This window comes from Eublepharis macularius, chromosome 1 (genome assembly GCF_028583425.1).
Source record: "Eublepharis macularius isolate TG4126 chromosome 1, MPM_Emac_v1.0, whole genome shotgun sequence".
Lineage (NCBI taxonomy): Eukaryota > Metazoa > Chordata > Lepidosauria > Squamata > Eublepharidae > Eublepharis > Eublepharis macularius.
The window spans coordinates 186,057,725-186,076,870 of record NC_072790.1 but is presented as its reverse complement, the minus strand read 5'-3'; the positions used below and the strand labels follow the sequence as shown (position 1 = coordinate 186,076,870).

Below are 19,146 nucleotides of genomic sequence, written 5' to 3'. Positions count from 1 at the left end.
GGTCTCAGAAAGTTTTCCTCGTCACCTATCTGATCTTTTTAACTGGAATTAACAGGGAGCAAACCTGGATCCTTCTACATGCAAAGCAGAAGCTCTTCCACTGAGCCACAGCCTCTCACATGGAGGAAGGAGAGGAGGAGGTAGATGCCAAACCACTATTAAAAGAAGTTTTAGCCCAGCAGGGATTATATATTTCCTCCCTCATGGTAAGCCTTAGGAAGTTAAAAAGATCAAAGACACAGGCAGGTTTGTGCCCTTCATACGTTACTCATCCAACAGGAAGTGTCCTGTTGTAAAGGCAGAGCTAGATCCGAAGGGGAAAAGCCTGCTGTGGAATCTCCAGCGAGGAGGCTAGCATGAGCACATTCATGGGTGCCGGAGCTGAGGAGATTCCTGGCGTCTTTTCCCACCAAAAGCCTGAGCTGAGGTAACACACCAACTCCAGCTGTAGAGTAGCAGTGCGTAGTTGCTTCTGGCTCCTGCTCAGTGGGACGGGGCAGTTGAAGCTCTTCTGTGGCTCTAAGGCTGACTTGTAGTCGGGAGACTGCACAAGCCACAGAGGCATGTCAGTGCTGACTCGTTGCCGGGGGGACATACAAGCCGGGGAAGCCGGTCAGCACTGGATTCATCAATCTCCATCGGATTCGATGCAAATACTGGGGAGCATTTTTCTCTGCCGTCTAGGAAGCTGTCCTCAGAATCCCTGGTGTCCATCTTGTAAGCAACTGTCCTAAATGGCTGCCATGATCATCTCAGTCAACCAGGGAGAGTGGTAAGAGACAGGAGAGGACAGCAAGAAGATAGGGAGAAACTATGAAAGTTTAAGTCAACCGAGTTTGAAAAACAACAGAAAAATAAGAATAGAGGAAGAGAAGAGCAAAGGAGTAGGAATTTTTTTTTTTTTTTCAATTTATATACCGCCCATCCCCAGGGGCTCTGGGCGGTGAACAGTTAAAATCGATAAAAACAAAAACTAAAATCAATATACAAATAATAAAACAAATTAACAAGGTGCAGTGGTGGGGAGAACCTTCCCCACCCCAAAGGTGGGAGGCCGACATGGCACCGCCCCCTTCAATCACCAAACGTCTGGCGGAACAGCTCTGTCTTACAGGCCTGGCGGAACGATAATATGTCCCGCTGGGCCCGGGTTTCCATTGACAGAGCGTTCCACCAAGCTGGGGCCAGGACTGAAAAGGCCCTGGCCCTGGTTGAAGCGAGGCGGGCTTCCTTAGGGCCGGGGACCACAAGTAAATATTTATTCGCTGATCGAAGCGATCTCCGGGGAACGTACAGGGAGAGGCGGTCCCAAAGATATGCCGGTCCCAACCCACTCAGGGCTTTAAAGGTAAGAACCAACACTTTGAACCTGATTCGGAATTCAACCGGAAGCCAGTGCAGCTGGCGCAGGACAGGTGTGATGTGTGACTGGTAAGGTATACCAGTCAGGACCCGTGCCGCCGCATTCTGGACCAGTTGTAGTTTCCGGATCAGGCCCAGGGGTAGCCCAGCGTAGAGTGAGTTACGGTAATCTAGCCTGGAGGTGACCGTTGCATGGATCACTGTAGCTAGGTCCTGGGGCGTCAGGTAGGGGGCAAGTTGCCTGATCTGACGAAGATGGAAAAATGCAGACTTGGCAACCGCCGTGACCTGGGCCTCCATTGATAGGGAGGCATCCAGGAACACACCCAGACACTTTACCACTGGCAAAGTTGCCAGTGGTGTCCCATCCAGGGCAGGGAGCTGGATCCCAACATCTGGCAGCCCCCGTCCCAGCTGCAGGACCTCCGTCTTCACTGGGTTCAATTTCAGCCTGCTCTGTTTCAACCATGCCATCACAGCCTCCAAAGCTCTGGCCAGATTGTCTGGGGCCGTGTCTGGCCGGCCGTCCATCAACAGAAAAAGTTGGGTGTCATCCGCGTATTGATGACAACCCAGCCCAAACCTCCGCACCAACTGGGCGAGGGGGCGCATATAGATGTTAAATAACATCGGGGAGAGTATCGCCCCTTGGGGAACCCCGCACACCAAAGGGTGACGGGGCGATAGATCTCCCCCGAGCACTACCCTCTGTCCCCGACCCTGGAGAAAGGAGACCAGCCACTGTAAGGCTGTCCCCCTAATCCCCACGTCGGCAAGGCGGCTGGCCAACAAATCATAGTCAACCGTGTCAAACGCTGCTGTGAGATCAAGTAACACAAGCAGCGCTGACCCGCCTCGATCCAGATGCCTGAGAAGGTCATCTCTGAGGGCAACCAAGGCTGTCTCCGTCCCATGGCCAGGACGGAAGCCAGACTGGAATGGGTCCAGGACTAGAGCATCATTCAGGAATTCCTGTAGTTGTACCGCCACCACGGTACAAAGTGAAAGTAAAACTGAAGTCCTAATAAGAAAGTAGCAGAGCTAGTCTGCTACTAGACTGCTCTCCCTGGAGGCAGGAACAGAACTGAAGAGAGGGTGTCCCACATGCCAGACAGGAAGAGGAAGAAAATTAGTTCCTGCCTCACTGATTGGACGGTGGGAATCACCCAAGATGTCCTCCGTCTCAGAGGGAGAACCCCTTGTTCACTATGACAAAAATCTCCCCTGCTTCCACCTACCACTAGTCAGGATAGAAGGAGAAAAGGTAGAGAGAGGCCAGGCACCCTCACATAATGCCTGGATTAAGATGTCACCCAAAATTGATTGTAATTGATATCTGTATTAGGGGTGTGCGCTTAGGGTTCCCGGGTGATGGAGGTGCCGTCTGCAGCCTTCCCTGCCGCCCTGCTGGCTGCCACCGTGGCCGAAGGGGTAGCGCGGGTGACTGAGGCGCCAGCTGCGGCCTTCCCTGCCACCCGCCGAGGAGGAGGCACTGGCTGCAGCCTTCCCCTCAGCTCTGCTGACCGCTGCAATGGCAGAGGCACCTGCTCCCGCCTTCAGAAAAGGTAAGTGGGATTGGGGTTGGGGGAAGGGGGGCTCAGGGGTGAGGTGGGGGTCTCACTTCAGTATGCTCCGAATCATTAAGAAGCATACCAAAGCGATTCCGGTAACCTGAACCCAAAGCGGCTTGCTGCTTCGGGTTTGGGGTTATTCCGAATCTTTCCCCGGTGCACACCCCTAATCCGAATATTTCCCCAATGCACCGAATATTTCCCCGGTGCACACCCCTAATCTGTATTAATTTTTAATCTGAAGCTCTTTTGCAAGTCAATTGCTTTGACTGGAAATAGGGTGAAAAACAAACAAATAGAAAAGCAGTGCCTACTAGTAAAGGGCACTTACCCAAAGCTACATATTCTCTTTCATCCAGCTTCTTCACATTAATTACATCTTTTTCGTACTCCAAATGTTCTAAGAAAGCTTTCACAGACAGTACTCCATCTTTATCCTCCGCAAAATGAACAGAATGTTGGGTGTCTTCCTGCATCTTGTAATTCTCCAGTAGCATCTGCAGCCTAGCAAATTCTTTGTCATCTAACCTGAGCAATTTAGCTAAGTCCTTAAAAGTAAAAAAGCAAAACATGGAACAGTGAAGATCACATCTACCCAATCTAGGTGGAAACACTGTTACTTGATTCCAATGACCATAAAGTTTCCATCTCTAAAAGGGGTGCCTCAAAGCACTTTGCCATCCACCCTAAGTGACTGTTATTACATATTTGGAGACAGGTCTCCTAAGGTGCCTCATAATGTGGTAGGGATTTGCAAGACAGTGTGAGAGAGTCTTTGACCCTGTGTGGTCCTTAACAAAGGAGAACCAACACAAGTAAACAAAGAGTTGGGCTGGTAATAGGAAGGTTGCTTGAGGAGCTGGCCATGACCCAGACCACATCAGATATGGACCTCAGAGGAAAAAAAGAAGACTCCTCTCTAGTCTGCCTCAGATGGCCTGCTCCATAACTAATGAGCACCCACCTGCATTGCACAAGGAGAAGGACCACTGCAAGGCGGCAGGGCTACGCAGCAGGCCCTTGAAATCCAACAGTGCCCATCTTGCTGCCCCATGTCTACACCTTTCTCTCCCCACCCCTACCAAGCATCAAGTGTCCAAGGTGGGGAATATAGCTTCTACAGAGGAAAATGTCATAAATGGAGCATCCCTTAATACCGACCTTAGGACAGAAACCAAGATAACATGAACCTTAGTATAGTCCCTTATTTTTAAAATACAGAACCTGATTTCCTTGATGCAGAATACTAGCTCTGATTAATAAAAGACAAAAGCTCACAATCTTACTTTGGAAAGGGACTTCCAGCTTGGAGTTCATGGAGGGCTGAAGCAGCTCAGGGAGCTGCGCTGTCCGTGCTGCTGTTTGTGAGGGCTAGTGGGGTGCCAACTGCCCGTAGCCCCCTGTTCTCAGGCGGAGAACAGGCAAGTACGCTCAAGACCCCGAAAGTGTGAGGGTCTCAGCTGTGGGGGGGGGGATCTACGCAACGATAACCCACCCAGCCTTGAGACCCCGCTCATAGACCGGTGGCAAAGATCTCTGCAGTAGCTCTGGAGTCAAGTTTTTGGCTTAAGACCTCCGTACCCAAGCTTCAGCACTAAACTGGGAATACTGGACTATCGTAACTACTGAAACAGCGATTACAACCCATAAAGAAGATTTAATAAGGTAAAGATTGCTATCTCTTTATGTGAGAAGAAAAATGGTAAAAGAAACTGAATCAAATTAGAAGACAAAAATTGCAAAAGACTTAATAACTTACTATGAATATTCCGGCAAAGTAACTGAGAAAAAAGAATTTTTTAGAGAGGAGCTAACGCGGAAAATGGATTATTGTTTACATACCTGCGGCTTGTAAGAGATAGCAAAGTGTGAGAAAGTTGAAACATCGCGAGAAACGCTGTGTCGAGAAGAGAAACCGGAAGTGCGTCAGTGCAATAGAAAGACTGGCTGGAAGCGGCCTCTGAGGAACCGGAAGAGGTCGTGCGCCATTTTGAAGAAGGGAAAGAGCTTGACCTCAAATTGGGCAGAAGTAGGACATTTTGGATAAGGGAAAGGGCATAAACTTCAAGTAAAAACCATAGAGAAAAGACGCCCGACATTTTGGATGCTAAGATCGCAAATTTTTAAAAGACTTTGTTAAAATTTGACGCTTAAGGTGAGGAAAGTAAATCAGCCACGCCACAGAGTTAAGGAAAAGAGCGGACTCGTGGGAGCGAGGTAAGGCAAGCCCCACGATGTCGAAGAAAGAATGGCAAACAGCACTGGACAGTCTCGATAAAAAAGTCGCAGAGGGGAATTAAGGAGATCAAAGATATGATGCAAGAGATTGTGAAAGACATTAAGGAGCTCAAAGAGACTTTTAAATCAGAGATGGTGGAGCTGGTTAAAAATATTGATGAGGTCAAGAAAGAATTACAATCGACACAGCAGAAAGTTAAAACAGTGGAAGATGAAACTGACAAGTTGGCTGTATCACACAGGATAGAAACCAAGGGTTTGAAAGAGAATGGCCGTGACGGAATGTAAGCATATGGAAAAACAACTTAGATTTCGCGGAGTCCCGGAAGTGGAATGGAAATCAACCCAAGAGCAGATTTTAGAAGTACTAGCAGAATTTTTGAATAAGGAACCGGAGGAAGTGGCAGCCTTTCTGCATGTGACATACAGAATCAACTCAAAATATGCAGCACAAAAAAACCTACCAAGGGATATAATAGTCCAATTTACAACGAAAAGAACAAGAGAAGAGATTGTGAGTAAGCAATTTCAAAACCCTCTGGAAATTGGTGGAAAAAGAGTGAGAATAATGAAGGAACTTCCTAGGGGGGTTTTGTTGGAGAGGAAGAAATACAGAGAACTAGTACAAATGTTGAAAGAATTGAACATCAGATATAGATGGGAAATACCAGAAGGACTGAGTTTTGAGTTTCGTGAGACCAGAAGAACACTCAGATCTGGACAGGAGATGGAAATGTTTATAAAGGACTATGAAAAAGACTTACCCAAAAGATCTAAAATTTGATAATGGAGTGCAAAATTATATCTTGGAACGTAAACGGACTAAATTCACCTTCGAAACGTAAAGCTACTTTCCACTGGCTATCTAAACAACATTGTAATATAATTTGTTTGCAGGAGACACATATTAGGAAACAGGATGTGAAATATTTAAAATTTGCTAAATTGGGGAAAGAATTTGCAGCGGCATCAAAGCAGAAAAAAAGAGGAGTTGTTTTATATATTAAAGATGAGCTGCAACCGAAAGTGATTTTAAATGATCCGGAAGCTAGATATATAGCAGTGGAAATAATTTGGAACGCAAAGAAAATACTTTTGATTGGGATTTATGCACCGAATGGCACTAAAGAGAACTTTTTTAAAGACCTACAGAACCAACTGGATGGACTGACATATGCTCAAATAATTCTGGCAGGTGATTTTAATGGAGTAACAAATTTGGATGATGATAAAAAAACGAAAGGCGCTCATAAAAAAAGAGGACTTTTGCCAAAATCCTTTTTTGGAATTAAAGATCAGGAAAAATTGGAGGATGTTTGGAGAAGAAGTAACCCTAAAATAAAACAATATACGTTTTACTCGGCGAGGCACTCGACACGATCAAGAATTGATATGATCTGGGCCTCTAAAGATCTGGCGGTATGGACTAAGGAGGCGGAAGTAATGCCTAAGGTAGGCTCAGATCACAATCCAGTAATGTGGAAATTTGGGAAAGGCACCAAAAGACGAGGATGGAGGATAAATGAAGACCTGCTGTAATCAGAAGACAATATAATGCTACTACAAAGAGAAGTGGGACGTAAAAGAGGAATTATGGCAATTTGAAAATTATTAGAACGGATTTGTTATTAGAAGAGATAGAGTCTTTACCAGATGAAGTGAAGTATTAGCTAATTGATGTATTGTCGAAGGCTTTCACGGCCGGAGAACGATGGTTGTTGGGGGTTTTCCGGGCTGTATTGCCGTGGTCTTGGCATTGTAGTTCCTGACGTTTCGCCAGCAGCTGTGGCTGGCATCTTCAGAGGTGTAGCACCAAAAGACAGAGATCTCTCAGTGTCACAGTGTGGAAAAGATGTAGGTCATTTGTATCTACTCAGGAGGGGTGGGGTTGAGCTGAGTCATTCTGTAAGAGTTTCCCAGGGTGTGGAATGCTAATGGCGGGAGGCTTCACTGTAACCTCCTCAGGTTACAGTGAAGCCTCCTCAGGTTACAGTGAAGCCTCCCGCCATTAGCATTCCACACCCTGGGAAACTCTTACAGAATGACTCAGCTCAACCCCACCCCTCCTGAGTAGATACAAATGACCTACATCTTTTCCACACTGTGACACTGAGAGATCTCTGTCTTTTGGTGCTACACCTCTGAAGATGCCAGCCACAGCTGCTGGCGAAACGTCAGGAACTACAATGCCAAGACCACGGCAATACAGCCCGGAAAACCCCCAACAACCATTATTAGCTAATTGTTAGCCCAAATGTAAGTGGACTTAGAGTTAATAGGTATGTTAGAATTACTAAAGTAGATATTTTATCCGACTGTTAGTTAGTTTAAATTTAAATATATGTGGAGCTAATATAAAGTAATAGATAATAGATTTTAAGTTTATAACAATATTTTTGAAGTTAATAGATAGGGCTTAGTTGAATAAAAGAGTAAGTAAACATGAGATAAGGAGTTACAGAAAAAGGGGATAGATTGGGAAAAGATTAGGCTATAGGGTTGGAAAGCTGTTGGAAGTCTTGGAAAAGGGGGGGAGGGAAAGGGTGGGGGAAAGGATAATGAGATGCTATTTGAAAGTTGTATATTAATATTCTCACCTAATAAAATTTTCTAAACAAATCTTACTTTGGAAAGAGTGTAGGTTCATTACACACCCTTTCTTGGATATATGAGCTTCTTTATATAGAAGGAATACTTCTGAAAACTTCTATCATGCACTCCCTCCAAAGATCCTTCATTTATTCACTATCAAAAAACAAAGTCTCAAGTTACTCACATTATCAGATGACACCACCTCCGGCTGCATGGTCAGACCATTTATTTTGCTGACTGACTCGTGAAGGTGCAGCAGCTTCAGCTTGTTTGCACAAAACTGTAGCAGCCCTTCATCTACACACTCATCCTCTAAAGACACAGGCAGAAACAGCGGTGAGTATTAGTCTCAACAAACAAAGCTGTGTATTTATTTTGTCATTTATAGTCCGCCTTTCTCACTGAGTCTAAAGGCCGATTTCATAGAACAAGATTAGTATAGTCAATATCAGGGACATTTCAATAAATAATGCCATAGGATAAATAAATGCAAGTTTACAAAGACGTAACATTAGCAAAAATCCAATACAAAGTTGAAGAAATGCTGAAACAGAGCATAAGCAATTCTAGGACTGACATTACACAACAAAGAACTATCCAGTAGGGTCATACTTAAAGCAACAGGTAGTACATAAGAGCACATACTTAAAGCAATAGATAATACGTATGGCAACATAGTGGTGACGTCTATGGTCCCTAACTCAATAGTGAAGCATCCCTTTGAGATCATCTTCCCACAATACAGCCCTCCTGCCTGTGTAAAAAGCCCTTTTGAATAATTCAGTTTTGTATCTTTTGTGGAAGGCCAGGATAGTGGGGGCTTAGACGGTACCTATGCTACACTTCCATAGTAACTCTTCATGAGAGAAACACCTTATATCCCATAGGTACACTGCCACATGTGATAAGTGCATTCATGCTTCATTCTTCATAAACAGAATCAATGGTCATCAAAACTGGAAGTCTCAAATTAAGCAAGTTCCTATCCTACTCTGATGATGAATTAAAAATTCACATTTAGTTAATTCAGTAGCTTCTTCCCAACATGTTGGTTTAATTGCCACGTAATGAGGAAGGGGAGGAATTACCATTTTGAGCCCCCACTTAAGATTTTTATTAACTTGATTCTATGCAATATACAGTATATATGCAGGATATAATATACAGTATAACGCAAATATGCTATATATGTACATATTGCACCTTTTCACTCTCTAGTCTCTACCTTTTTATCAGTTTCAGTGCAGAGGGGAGACAAAGCCTTTATCAGTCTATCTGTAAATTCATCATATGTATAAACAGAAAACTGCTGCAGTGCAATACAAACATCAAATCTACTTGCTGCAAATCTACATACAGTAATGAGTTTGTCTTCATTAGAATCTCATATAAAAGATATGCCGTAACTAAACTTGCTACTTACACATTCAAGGAATTCTCAATACATAATTGATTTGTAAAGTATGCAGGTGACAAATGGGATGAGATCTCTACTCATATTAGTGTTCCTCAATGCTTGCAAACTAACAGCAGGTGCTAGAATGACACTAGTACCACCCTCCAAAGATTGCACAGGCTTGCTTTCCCCCCAGTGCAGAGAATCCCTAGGAGCTGAGGACAATGTGCAAGTGCTAGCCCCCCCCCCTCCCTCCCTTGGTCAGGAGAACCATTACAACTGCTGACAAAGCAACTGTAACAGGGGGATCAGAGGCAGAAAAGTGGGTTCAAAGAATGATGCACAGTCTGAACCTAGTTCCTTTTCCCCAGTAGTCACATTAGAGAGGAAATTCCCTTCCTTCCCAATTGCTTTGGTAAGAGATTAGACACCAGGGTCGCTTATAGCAGTAGAAAAGAGCAAGAGTTCAGTAGCACCTATAAGACTAACAAAATTTGTGGTCGGGTATGAGCTCACATGAACCACAGCTCACTTCTTCCCTTATGTAGAGAAAGGTGTTCAATAAATGTTTTAACAAATTTAGTAAATAAAAACTTTCTCAAAGGATGACTTTCTGCTCTAATCAATGCATTGGAAATAAAAAAGACACACACCCCAGCCCTTTGCAAGAGCCCTCATATTTCTCTTCTATGAAACTGAATTACTTTTCCAATAACTACTAGTCCCAAATGAAGCATGAAGGTTCTGACATTCGCAGCAGTCTTCAGGAAAACTGGACAGTTATTTTTTCCCATTACAGCTACAACTGATCTCAGTAACAGAACTGATTGTTCCAAAATACTTTTTCACTTACCCTGATTTCTTAAAGTATCCATCAGTGTTTGTGTGATGGTTGTTAAAGAAGAGAGTGGCAAACGCTCATTTGCCAGGATACTTTCCAAAGCCTTCATTTTAAAAAAACCAAATATATATAAAAATGTACAACTTAGCAAATATTTCTCAATTCCAAGCTATAGTTAAAGAACTAATATAGATGTTACACAGTGACACAAAAGAGAACTATTTTCTATACTACTTTTATGATTCTTTCTCTTGGGTTGGAAAAGTTTAATGGGTCTGAGTAGTCTCCATTAGTCACATATTATAGTACAGGACTATGAACTAAAACATCTACAAAGTCAGTCCTATGTCATGATCTTACTAACAAAATGGATTTAATTACAAATTCCAAGAGGAAACAATAAACCTTTCTAAAAAAAAATAACTGTTTTCAAAGCGGCAGATGAATCTACCTAGAAAGGTAAAGAATATTACCAAGAGCTTCTCCATATAAAAGACTCTTGGTAGGGCTAGATCAAGTGCCACCTTCACCACTAAGTCATACGAACAGTAAAGCGGGTTGCATTCTGCCTAGATTTCAATGGGTGCAAGAGAGGGCTTTCACCAATTCCCCTCTCCTGCAGCAGCCCAAAACATCCCCCCCCCCTGTTCTGGGGAACAAAGGGTCTCCCATGGGGACAGGGATTCAGCGCGCGCACACACACGCATGCACACACCAATCGTGCCAGCAGAAGTCTAGGTGAGGACCAAGCCAATACATTGCTTAAGTTTGTGCAAATGAAGCAACTCTTTTTGCTTCAAACTGTCTCTTGAATTAAAGAACTGAATGTCTGTATGTGGAAACCCTACTGGCAAACATGCAAAGAGTTATGGCAAGCCACAAACACTGGCTAATTACCTGTTTTTTGGTAGCAGGATATTTAATATCAAGAATTAATTCCTTCACTTCAGCCTCAACCACATCTGGAAGCAAACAGAATGAGGTGACTTACCGAGAGAATTTATAAAAGCAGTTTAAATAAGCACTACATATTTACATTATTTACATCATTTATTGTGTTTCAAAAACAGTAAGAACACAGCAGTAACTCTAAAATAGCAGATACATTGATTCCTAATATTATCAAAACCAAGACCAATTTTCACAGGAATGCCTGCCTAAAAAACGCCAGTGGCACATTAAAGACTAACACTTCTTTCAGCCTACTTTGTCAGATATATACAGCTTCGTCTTGCAAAGCCTTCTACAAAAGCTGAGGGGGCCTTTCTGATGAAGCTTATTCCATCCATAATAGAGATTATTTATAGAAGATGTGGCCCAGTTCAAGCAATTTCTACAGATTATTACCAACTACCATGTAGCTGTGCTAAGAAACTGTAAGGTTGGTTTTACTCACCCTTTAAAAGAATCTCACATAGAACATAGCAGATTAATGAAACACCAGGACACACAAAAAAAGCATTCCCGCTGTGGAAATGGTGTTTAGTAAACTTTGGATCTTTTATTTTCCTTATTGCTTCAGGATTTTCTTTCTTAAACAAGCTCCCTCTTAAAAGAAGGCTATTTTAATATTGTTAGAATTCTAAAGAAATACCCCCAAATACCCAAAAAAGGGGATCTGAAGATAATTTTACTCCTCTCTTTAGAGATGCTCATAAACCTGCAAAATCCATACCCAATCAGATAAGCCACCTACAAATAACTTACTTCCTCATTGAGCAGTTCACTGATATCATTGGATCACTACTCTATGCTTGGTTCATCTCTCTGTAACTGAACCCTCAGGAGGCTGGAACTGGTGCCTTCTTTCATTATTCACTGTGTAACAACAGTGTCCATTCCAGCTCCCCACAGATACTCACACCTGAAAGATTTACAACATGACACAACTTCTCCTCTCTCTTCCACCCTTAATTGTTGCTGTACAATCTTCATTTCATCTGCCTTTGAAGAAGCGAGGTCTTACTCACAAAAACTTATGCTGGAATAAATTTGGTTAGTCTTAAAGGTGCCATATGACTTTGGTTTTATCATGCTACAACCGACTAACACAGCTATTTTTTTGAAATCATTAAATCATGTTTCTCCGAAACAAAGATCAAGAAATTAATAAAATACATACTTCAGAAGAAGTCTGCAGAAGAGTACAAAGGCAAAGGTACCCTCTGTAGTATCAAGTAATATTAAGTAACAGTGGCAGTCACATTTTTCCAAACTTCTTCGGCGTAACACTGAATATAATGAGAGTAGCCCCATACTGCAATTCTCAATTATATTAAAAGGTTTCGCATGAAAAACTCCCAGTGAATTAGGAGACCAGTCAAATGTTCTATCACTTAGGTGGGAGCCATCAAAGCACAGAACAACATGGAGTGCTCCACACAAGCTATCATAGTGTTGGCTCCAGAGACCTGTGAACACAAAAGATCTCAGATCTTTCCAAAACTCTTTTTCCCTTCACAGAGAATTTATTCCTAGGATTGTGGGACCCATGCAGTCTAATAAGCAGATAAGTCAGGAGGCTGCACTGGATAGTGAAAAGGGGGAAATGCCCTCCCCATCAGCAGAGCTGTGCTGATGGAAGAAGCAGAAAGGATGATTTTGTTCCCTTGCCCTCCCCACTGTAACCTCCCCCACAAACCCAGAAAGATTTTACAGGGTTGGAAAGGATTGCTATGGGTAGAGGAATACAGGAAAGAACTGCGACCATCAGTTGTCTGCTGGATCCAACCCATGCTGCTTATTATTTTATTTACAAAATGTGTGTGCAGCCTTTCTACCCAATGGTGTCATTCCATGCTATGCTAACTGGTTTACATGTAATTTCTACTCATCACTTGAGCCAACAAGAAAAGTGGGGTCTAAATATTTTAATTAATAAATCCCTTTTTCTTTCCATACTGTGACTCCAAGCAGAAATAGCTTTTTAAAAAACCTACCCAGACTTAATGTTTTAGCTTTCAACAAAGCTGCTAACTTCTTCACCAGATGCATATCTTTTGCTCGTTCACTTTTCTTATCGCTGGAAAAAAAATTAAATAAACAGTGAAACTGAATACAAAATGACTTCATGTACACTGCAGTGACAGAAAGAGGAGCACATTACCTTCAAACAACTAATTAAACAAGAAAAAAGTCTCTAGAATTCTAGTGGGGGGGGGACAGAAGAGGTGACCTTCTCCATTAGACCAACATTCACCTAATCCAACACTTGGTTTCCAACAGCAACATGACTGATGCCTCTTAGGAAGTCACAGGCAAAGTAGGACAGTCATAACATTGTCTTTCTGCTTATCTCAGCATCTGGTTTTCAGAGGTTTTCCATCTCTGTATACTGACTTCCTAACTGTTATTTCTTGTAAATGATTATTTGCAAACTTTACGAGGGGATGCTCCATCTCTGAAATTAGCAAACACTTTTTATATCATTTTGAAAGTATCCAAAAACACAATCACACAGCCACATTCGACTAATAGCAATGGATACACTAGATGAGTAGAAGAGACTTCATTTTCCCCACAGCACAAAATTTATATCTGAGACTGAGCTTCTTACAACGGAAGCACAACCTCAAGAAAAGAGGTCTACATTCTCTGCAACACAAGCATAGCAACAACCGCACATCTAGCAGTCTCCAAGAAAAGTCCCTAGTAGGGCTGGTCACTTCGGGTTTCGCTTCGGGTAAAGTTACCTGAAGCGACCCGCTTCGTGTCGCTTCAGAATTTCCCGAAGCGGGGCCAGCAAGATGGCCCCGCTTCGGAAATACCAAAGCTAAGCAACCCGAAGCAATTCGTGTTGCTTCAGACCACTTCGGAGCGGCCGTGCGAGCAGCCTGCGCGCCATGTTTTTTTTTAGCACGGGAAGCTTTTACTTGCTGCTGCTGATCTCCAGTGCCTGCTGCTTGCAAGCAGCTGGCAATGGAGATCAGCAGCAGCAAGTAAAAGCTTCCTGTGCTTAAAAAAAAAATGCAATGTTTTGAAGCCTATTCAACGCTTCAGCTCCGGCTTTGGAGAGGGGAGGGAGAGGAGTAGTGAGTGACCCACTCTAACCTCCTCCTTCCCCCTCCCATCCCTGAAAAAGTGGCAGGAGCTTTTGCTTGCTGCTGCTGATCTCCATTGCCAATGCAAGCAGCAAGCAAACCTGCACATTTGGAGGGATTCTTTGCACTGTTTGCAGACTTTGCAATAAGTGCAAGGGGGAGGAGGGGTTAGGAGTGGCCAATCCTGCAGTAGTATTCTCCTTCCAGCCCAGCCAATGGGGATTCTCTGGCAGGAGAGTACCTTTTTTTAAAATGCTGCTGTGCAGGGCTATAAATTGGAGGCTTCCCTTTAGGAATCTTCCAGTTTACCCTGACATTGAGAGAGCGGCTTGCCTGGACAGAAATTGGAAGAGGAGGACCCTGCTGCAGAGTGCTGCTGACTGGCCCTGCATCTCACTGGTAAGTGAGTCTCACTGACTCACAAGATTCTTTGATCGTTGGGGGAGGGGGTGGTTGGGGGGCAATGGGTTTGGGAAAGGATTTGTTTTAAGTTTGCATTTTATTTTTATTTTTTAAATTTAACAGTGGCTTCCTAGGGGCAGACTCATGCCAAGCCCTGGTGTGTGCCAAGGCTTTGGCCTAGGTGTGGGGGGGGTTAACTTGAAGCTGGCCCACTGCTGCTCTGTTTAAAGTTTTTTTTACTGTGCCTGTCTTTCATTTCTACAGTGGGTGGCTTCCCTGGTGTGTGCCAAGGCTTTGGCCTAGTTTTTTACTCTGGCTTTCACACTTTGGGACTGAGGGGTTAGAATTTAGAAGTAGTTTTTAAAGAGTTAATATACTTATTTAATAACCAGTTTCCATTCTGCTCTTTCCTAGAGACTGAGAGACTTGAGAGACTCCCGCTGCTGCTGTGGCTGGTCGAGCATCTCGTCTCTGCAATCTTGCTGTGCAGGAGGACTTCCCCCGTTGAATTCCTGCCTGTCACCTAACCATTGCTAGATTGCAGGAGTGGTGAGCGAGTCAGTGACTCACAGGGTTTTCTCAGGGGGGGGTGTCTCTTGGTGGGTGTGGTGAGGGGAGAGGAGGGAAGGATTAGGGGCTTGACTAGGTGGGAGTGAATTTTTTTTTAAAAAAATTAATTTTTTCTAATTTTTTTCAGAATTTTTTCTTGATTCATTTTTACTGTTGTTGGTTGGGGGAGGGGGTTTGTACCTGTTTAAAGTATTTTAAGTTTTCTTGGGGGGGATTGTCTTGGTGGGTGTGGGGAGGGGAGGATTAGGGGCTTGACTGGGTGGGAGTGAATTTTTTTTAAAAAAAAAATTTCTACATTGTGTGTGCGTGTGATTAAGGGGGGGAGGAGTTTTTCCTGGTGTGTGTTTGTGTGTGTGTGTCTGTGTGTCTGCCCTCGGTGTTGTGTTCTTGCTGTGTAACTTGAATCACAACAGGAAATAAAGATTTTTTGCATGTAACTGTGTTTTTCAGATTCTCTGGTGTGTAGTGAGTTGTGTTCCTTTGGGGGGGGCGGCTGCGATGCCCTTGGGGTTGTGTTCTTGCTGTGTAACTTGAATCACAACAGGAAATAAAGATTTTTTGCATGTAACTGTGTTTTTCAGATTCTCTGGTGTGTAGCGAGTTGTGTTCCTTTGGGGTGGGGGGAATGGTGTGCTGTGTCACACTACCGTGCCTTTTTTCTGTATCTGAAGGTTGAAAAATAAAGATTGTAAACTTTATTCAGTATGTGTTTGTGGTTTTGTTCTTTGGTGTTAGGTTAGTTCCCATCATAGGGAACAGTGGGGCTGGCTGGCCAGCCCTATCTGTAGGTGGTGGGGGAATTTTGGGGAGGCTGTCTGTGGTTCAGGTGTGCTTTCACAGGGACAAGCTTGCACTCAGGAGTGTGCCCTCCATTATGGCACCCCTGGGATGTGCATAATTGCCATGGGAAAGAAAGTTTAAAAGTTCCCATCATAGGGAACAATGGGAGATGGCTGGCCAGCCTGCTCTTGGGGTATGGGCAAGTGTGGGAATGTTGGGGAGGGTGTCTTTGGGGCTGTGTGGGGCTGTTGGGGGTTTTGGGTTAGGCCCCCCCAAATGGCCCCCCAAAGCAGGAGCATGTTGGACCTTGGTGGGGGGTGGGAGGACAGGTAGGAGGAGGTCCCCTCAAGGTTGGGGGCATTTTGCATGCAAAATGCCAACCCTAGCCAGACAAGCCTCTTCATTTCCCCCCCCATAGAAAATCATGGAGAAGGTGAGGATAGGGGCACCTTCTTTGGGGGGCCATAAAATGGCCCCCCAAAGTGGGAGCTGGTTGAGACTTGGTGGGGGGTGGGAGAAAAGTTAGGAGAAGGGCCCCTGAAAGTTGGGTGCATTTTGCTTGCAAAATGCCACCCCTAGCAACCTAGAAGGGTTGCCTGTTTTTCCCATAGGGAATAATGGACAATGGAGGAGGATGGAGGTACTGTCTTTGGGGGGCCATAACATGGCCCCCCAACATCCAAACTTTCTGAAACTTGGGGGGTTGTTAGAGAAGAGGTAGGAGAAGGTCCCCATCAAGTTTGGTTTGCCTCGGAAAGAAATTGCCCCCCCCAGGACACCCGAAAGCCGGAAGTGAAATTGACACCCGAATCTTTCCGAGGCAAACCCGAAGCTTTACAAAGCTGTATTTCCGAAGCTGCTTGCCACTTCGGAAATACACTTAACCCAAAGCTGTTTCCCGGTTTGGGTAAACCCGAAGCGGGAAACCCGAAGCGACCAGGGTTTGCACAGCCCTAGTCCCTAGTGCTCCTTTAAAACAGCAAAGGAACCTGCTGGTTTCTCTGAGAGCACACAGACAGCACCCACACTCAAAGAAAAGGTTGAATTATTTGCTTCAGCTATACAGTAGTGAACATTCAACAAGCCTTACCTCAGTGCTAAATGGAAAGGTACATGGACAGTTTTTACTGTTCCTGACACTGGATCAACAAGGCAGATCTGGCAAGTTTGAGGCTGCCAACCCTGACTTGTTACATTGTTCCGGCCCATTATTTTATAGCCAGGACACAGCAACCTAAAACACAAATTTAATAATTAGAGTGAAAAGTGGAACTTTTTTTGGCAACTTGCAAAAGAAAAACAAGCAGTCCATTACAACTATTGTTTTCCCTCATGCGGGGAATACTTACACCGGGCCAGTGAATAACAAGGCATGATCATAATAACTCACTATTAGGACAATTTCCTGATCAAACCTTGATCCTCCTCAGACTGCTCTTTGGACTGAAACCCAATCAGCATAAGATCCAGTGAGCAATTCAAGACGGGCTCATGACTTCTGGAGCTTAATTTTGCCCTGTTTTCCCCCAGTGTGTGCAAACAGCAAACACCGTAGGCATGGACATGTGCAACCACAAGAAAAAAATACTCATGAATTGTCACAGGGATACAAACAAAATAGGTAATAGAAAGAAAATTTAAAGTTACCTATTTGTGTGCCAAAAAAGAGTTTAGTTTTTCGGCACACAAATATCTAATTTTCGAGAGGTTTCTGTTTTGTTTTGCTTCTATGGCACTGAAAGGAACAGTTGCATCTGAACACCTTTTAACGAGCATTTATACATGCGGACACCTAACAAAATGGAGACAAAGAAGAAAGATGCTTGCTTCAGCCACCTAAACAAGTAAAATTCCAATTCTTTTTCATAACAGGTTATTATCCAACAGAGATAATAAACACAAATTTAGGGTATCTGGGTATATATACATCTCACTCCAATCCTGAACTCAGTAAACTTGCTGGGAGTCTTTTTTGAAGAGACAAGCAAAACTTAATGCAGGCGGGTGGGATTGCAATGAAAAGCTTGCCTTGAATAACTGCTCCATTTAAACTCTGTGTACATCCTGGAAAACTTACTGGCTGTTAACCCTCTTTTTTAGTTTTGTGGCTTTATAACCCAGCATGGTGTAGTGGTTAGAGTGTCAGACTAGATTCTGCGAAACCCAAGTTCAAATTCCCACTCTGCTATGAAAGCTTGCTGGCTAGCCTTGGGCCAGTCAAATTCTCTCAGCCTAGCCTACCTCACAGGGTTATTGCAAGGATAAAATGGAGAAGAGTGTGGGTCTGTAGGTCAGCAGGATAGGCAAACCTACCCTGATCGAAAGGGCACTCTGCTCCCCTCTGCTCGTAAATGCTTAACAATGCAAAGTTTCTCTCGGCTACGTGCAGTTTCAGCCGTCCCTGTCAGTAACTGGTTAACTGGATGTCAGCACAGATAAACATTATTTCCTTGGTCATCAGTTCTTGTGTATGCATGCTGTGCCTAAATAAAAGTGCCACTGCCTGGCTAGAGAGAGACTAGCCTTCGCAGACTGATGCTCAGAATCTCAACCCTGTGTTGTGTCATTCCTACAAGTGACGCGGCTGAACAGGGACACCCGCTCATCAACGCCTGGCATAGGCCCCTTTGAGTGCACTCCTTCGTCACTGTCTCAGTGACCCCTTCATTGGTGAGTATGGGAGGACAATTTTCACATGCCCAGCGCAGGCATATAGAGGAACTCTGGTTCCTGGTTCAGAAGTCCGGCAGGACCGTGACTTCTAGTCAACTTCACTCCTTGTTTCAGGAGATCAATAAGTTGTGCCCCTGGTATCCTGAGGAGCGGTCTCTCTGCCTCAAGGACTGGGAGAAAATCGGCCGGGTTCTCCATGCCCCACCACGAGCCCCTCCCCTCCCCAACCTTCTGCGCCTCCCGGTAAAGATTTTAATCCTCCACCTTCCGCTGGAGGAGTCCCAGGGGGACTTGTGAGGGAGGTACTGGAACGGGAACTCAGGCAGGCAAAATCTGAGGATGTGGCAGAATTAACTGAGATGCTTGCTATCTGCCCAGTTCATGTAACGGATCAGGTTGATGATCAGGGCCGCCAGATTGTGGAATATAAGCCTCTCTCTTATCCTGTTCTTAATGAGTTAAGAAAAGCCACAGAGCCCTATCCAGGTTTTATCAAGCGTCAAGTTGATAACACTGAAGCTCAAGAGGAGTTAGCTAAAGAAAATGCTACTTCTGAGTGCCGAAGGGTTATCACCGGTCTGGGGGAAAACCCGGAGTTGGCAGACATGATTAGAGCTTGCCAAGATATAGGAACTTCCTCTCATCAAGCCTTTTTTCTGGCTGCCGCTCTCCGTCAGGGTG

The 19,146-nt window shown here is 44.2% G+C and overlaps 1 protein-coding gene across 2 annotated transcripts in view; it reads right to left on the bottom strand.

Annotated features, from left to right (window-relative positions):
* RAB3GAP2 (RAB3 GTPase activating non-catalytic protein subunit 2) overlaps positions 1-19,146 on the bottom strand; it is a 76,706-nt gene that overhangs the window by 26,689 nt on the left and 30,871 nt on the right. For both annotated transcript variants that reach the window (XM_054980663.1, XM_054980672.1), the window contains exons 15-20: positions 16,883-17,026; positions 12,940-13,022; positions 10,898-10,962; positions 10,013-10,103; positions 7,948-8,075; positions 3,265-3,481 (exon numbers count right to left, since the gene is read on the bottom strand). In XM_054980663.1, coding sequence (XP_054836638.1) covers positions 3,265-3,481; positions 7,948-8,075; positions 10,013-10,103; positions 10,898-10,962; positions 12,940-13,022; positions 16,883-17,026 — 728 coding nt within the window. The remainder of the gene's footprint in view (positions 1-3,264; positions 3,482-7,947; positions 8,076-10,012; positions 10,104-10,897; positions 10,963-12,939; positions 13,023-16,882; positions 17,027-19,146) is intronic.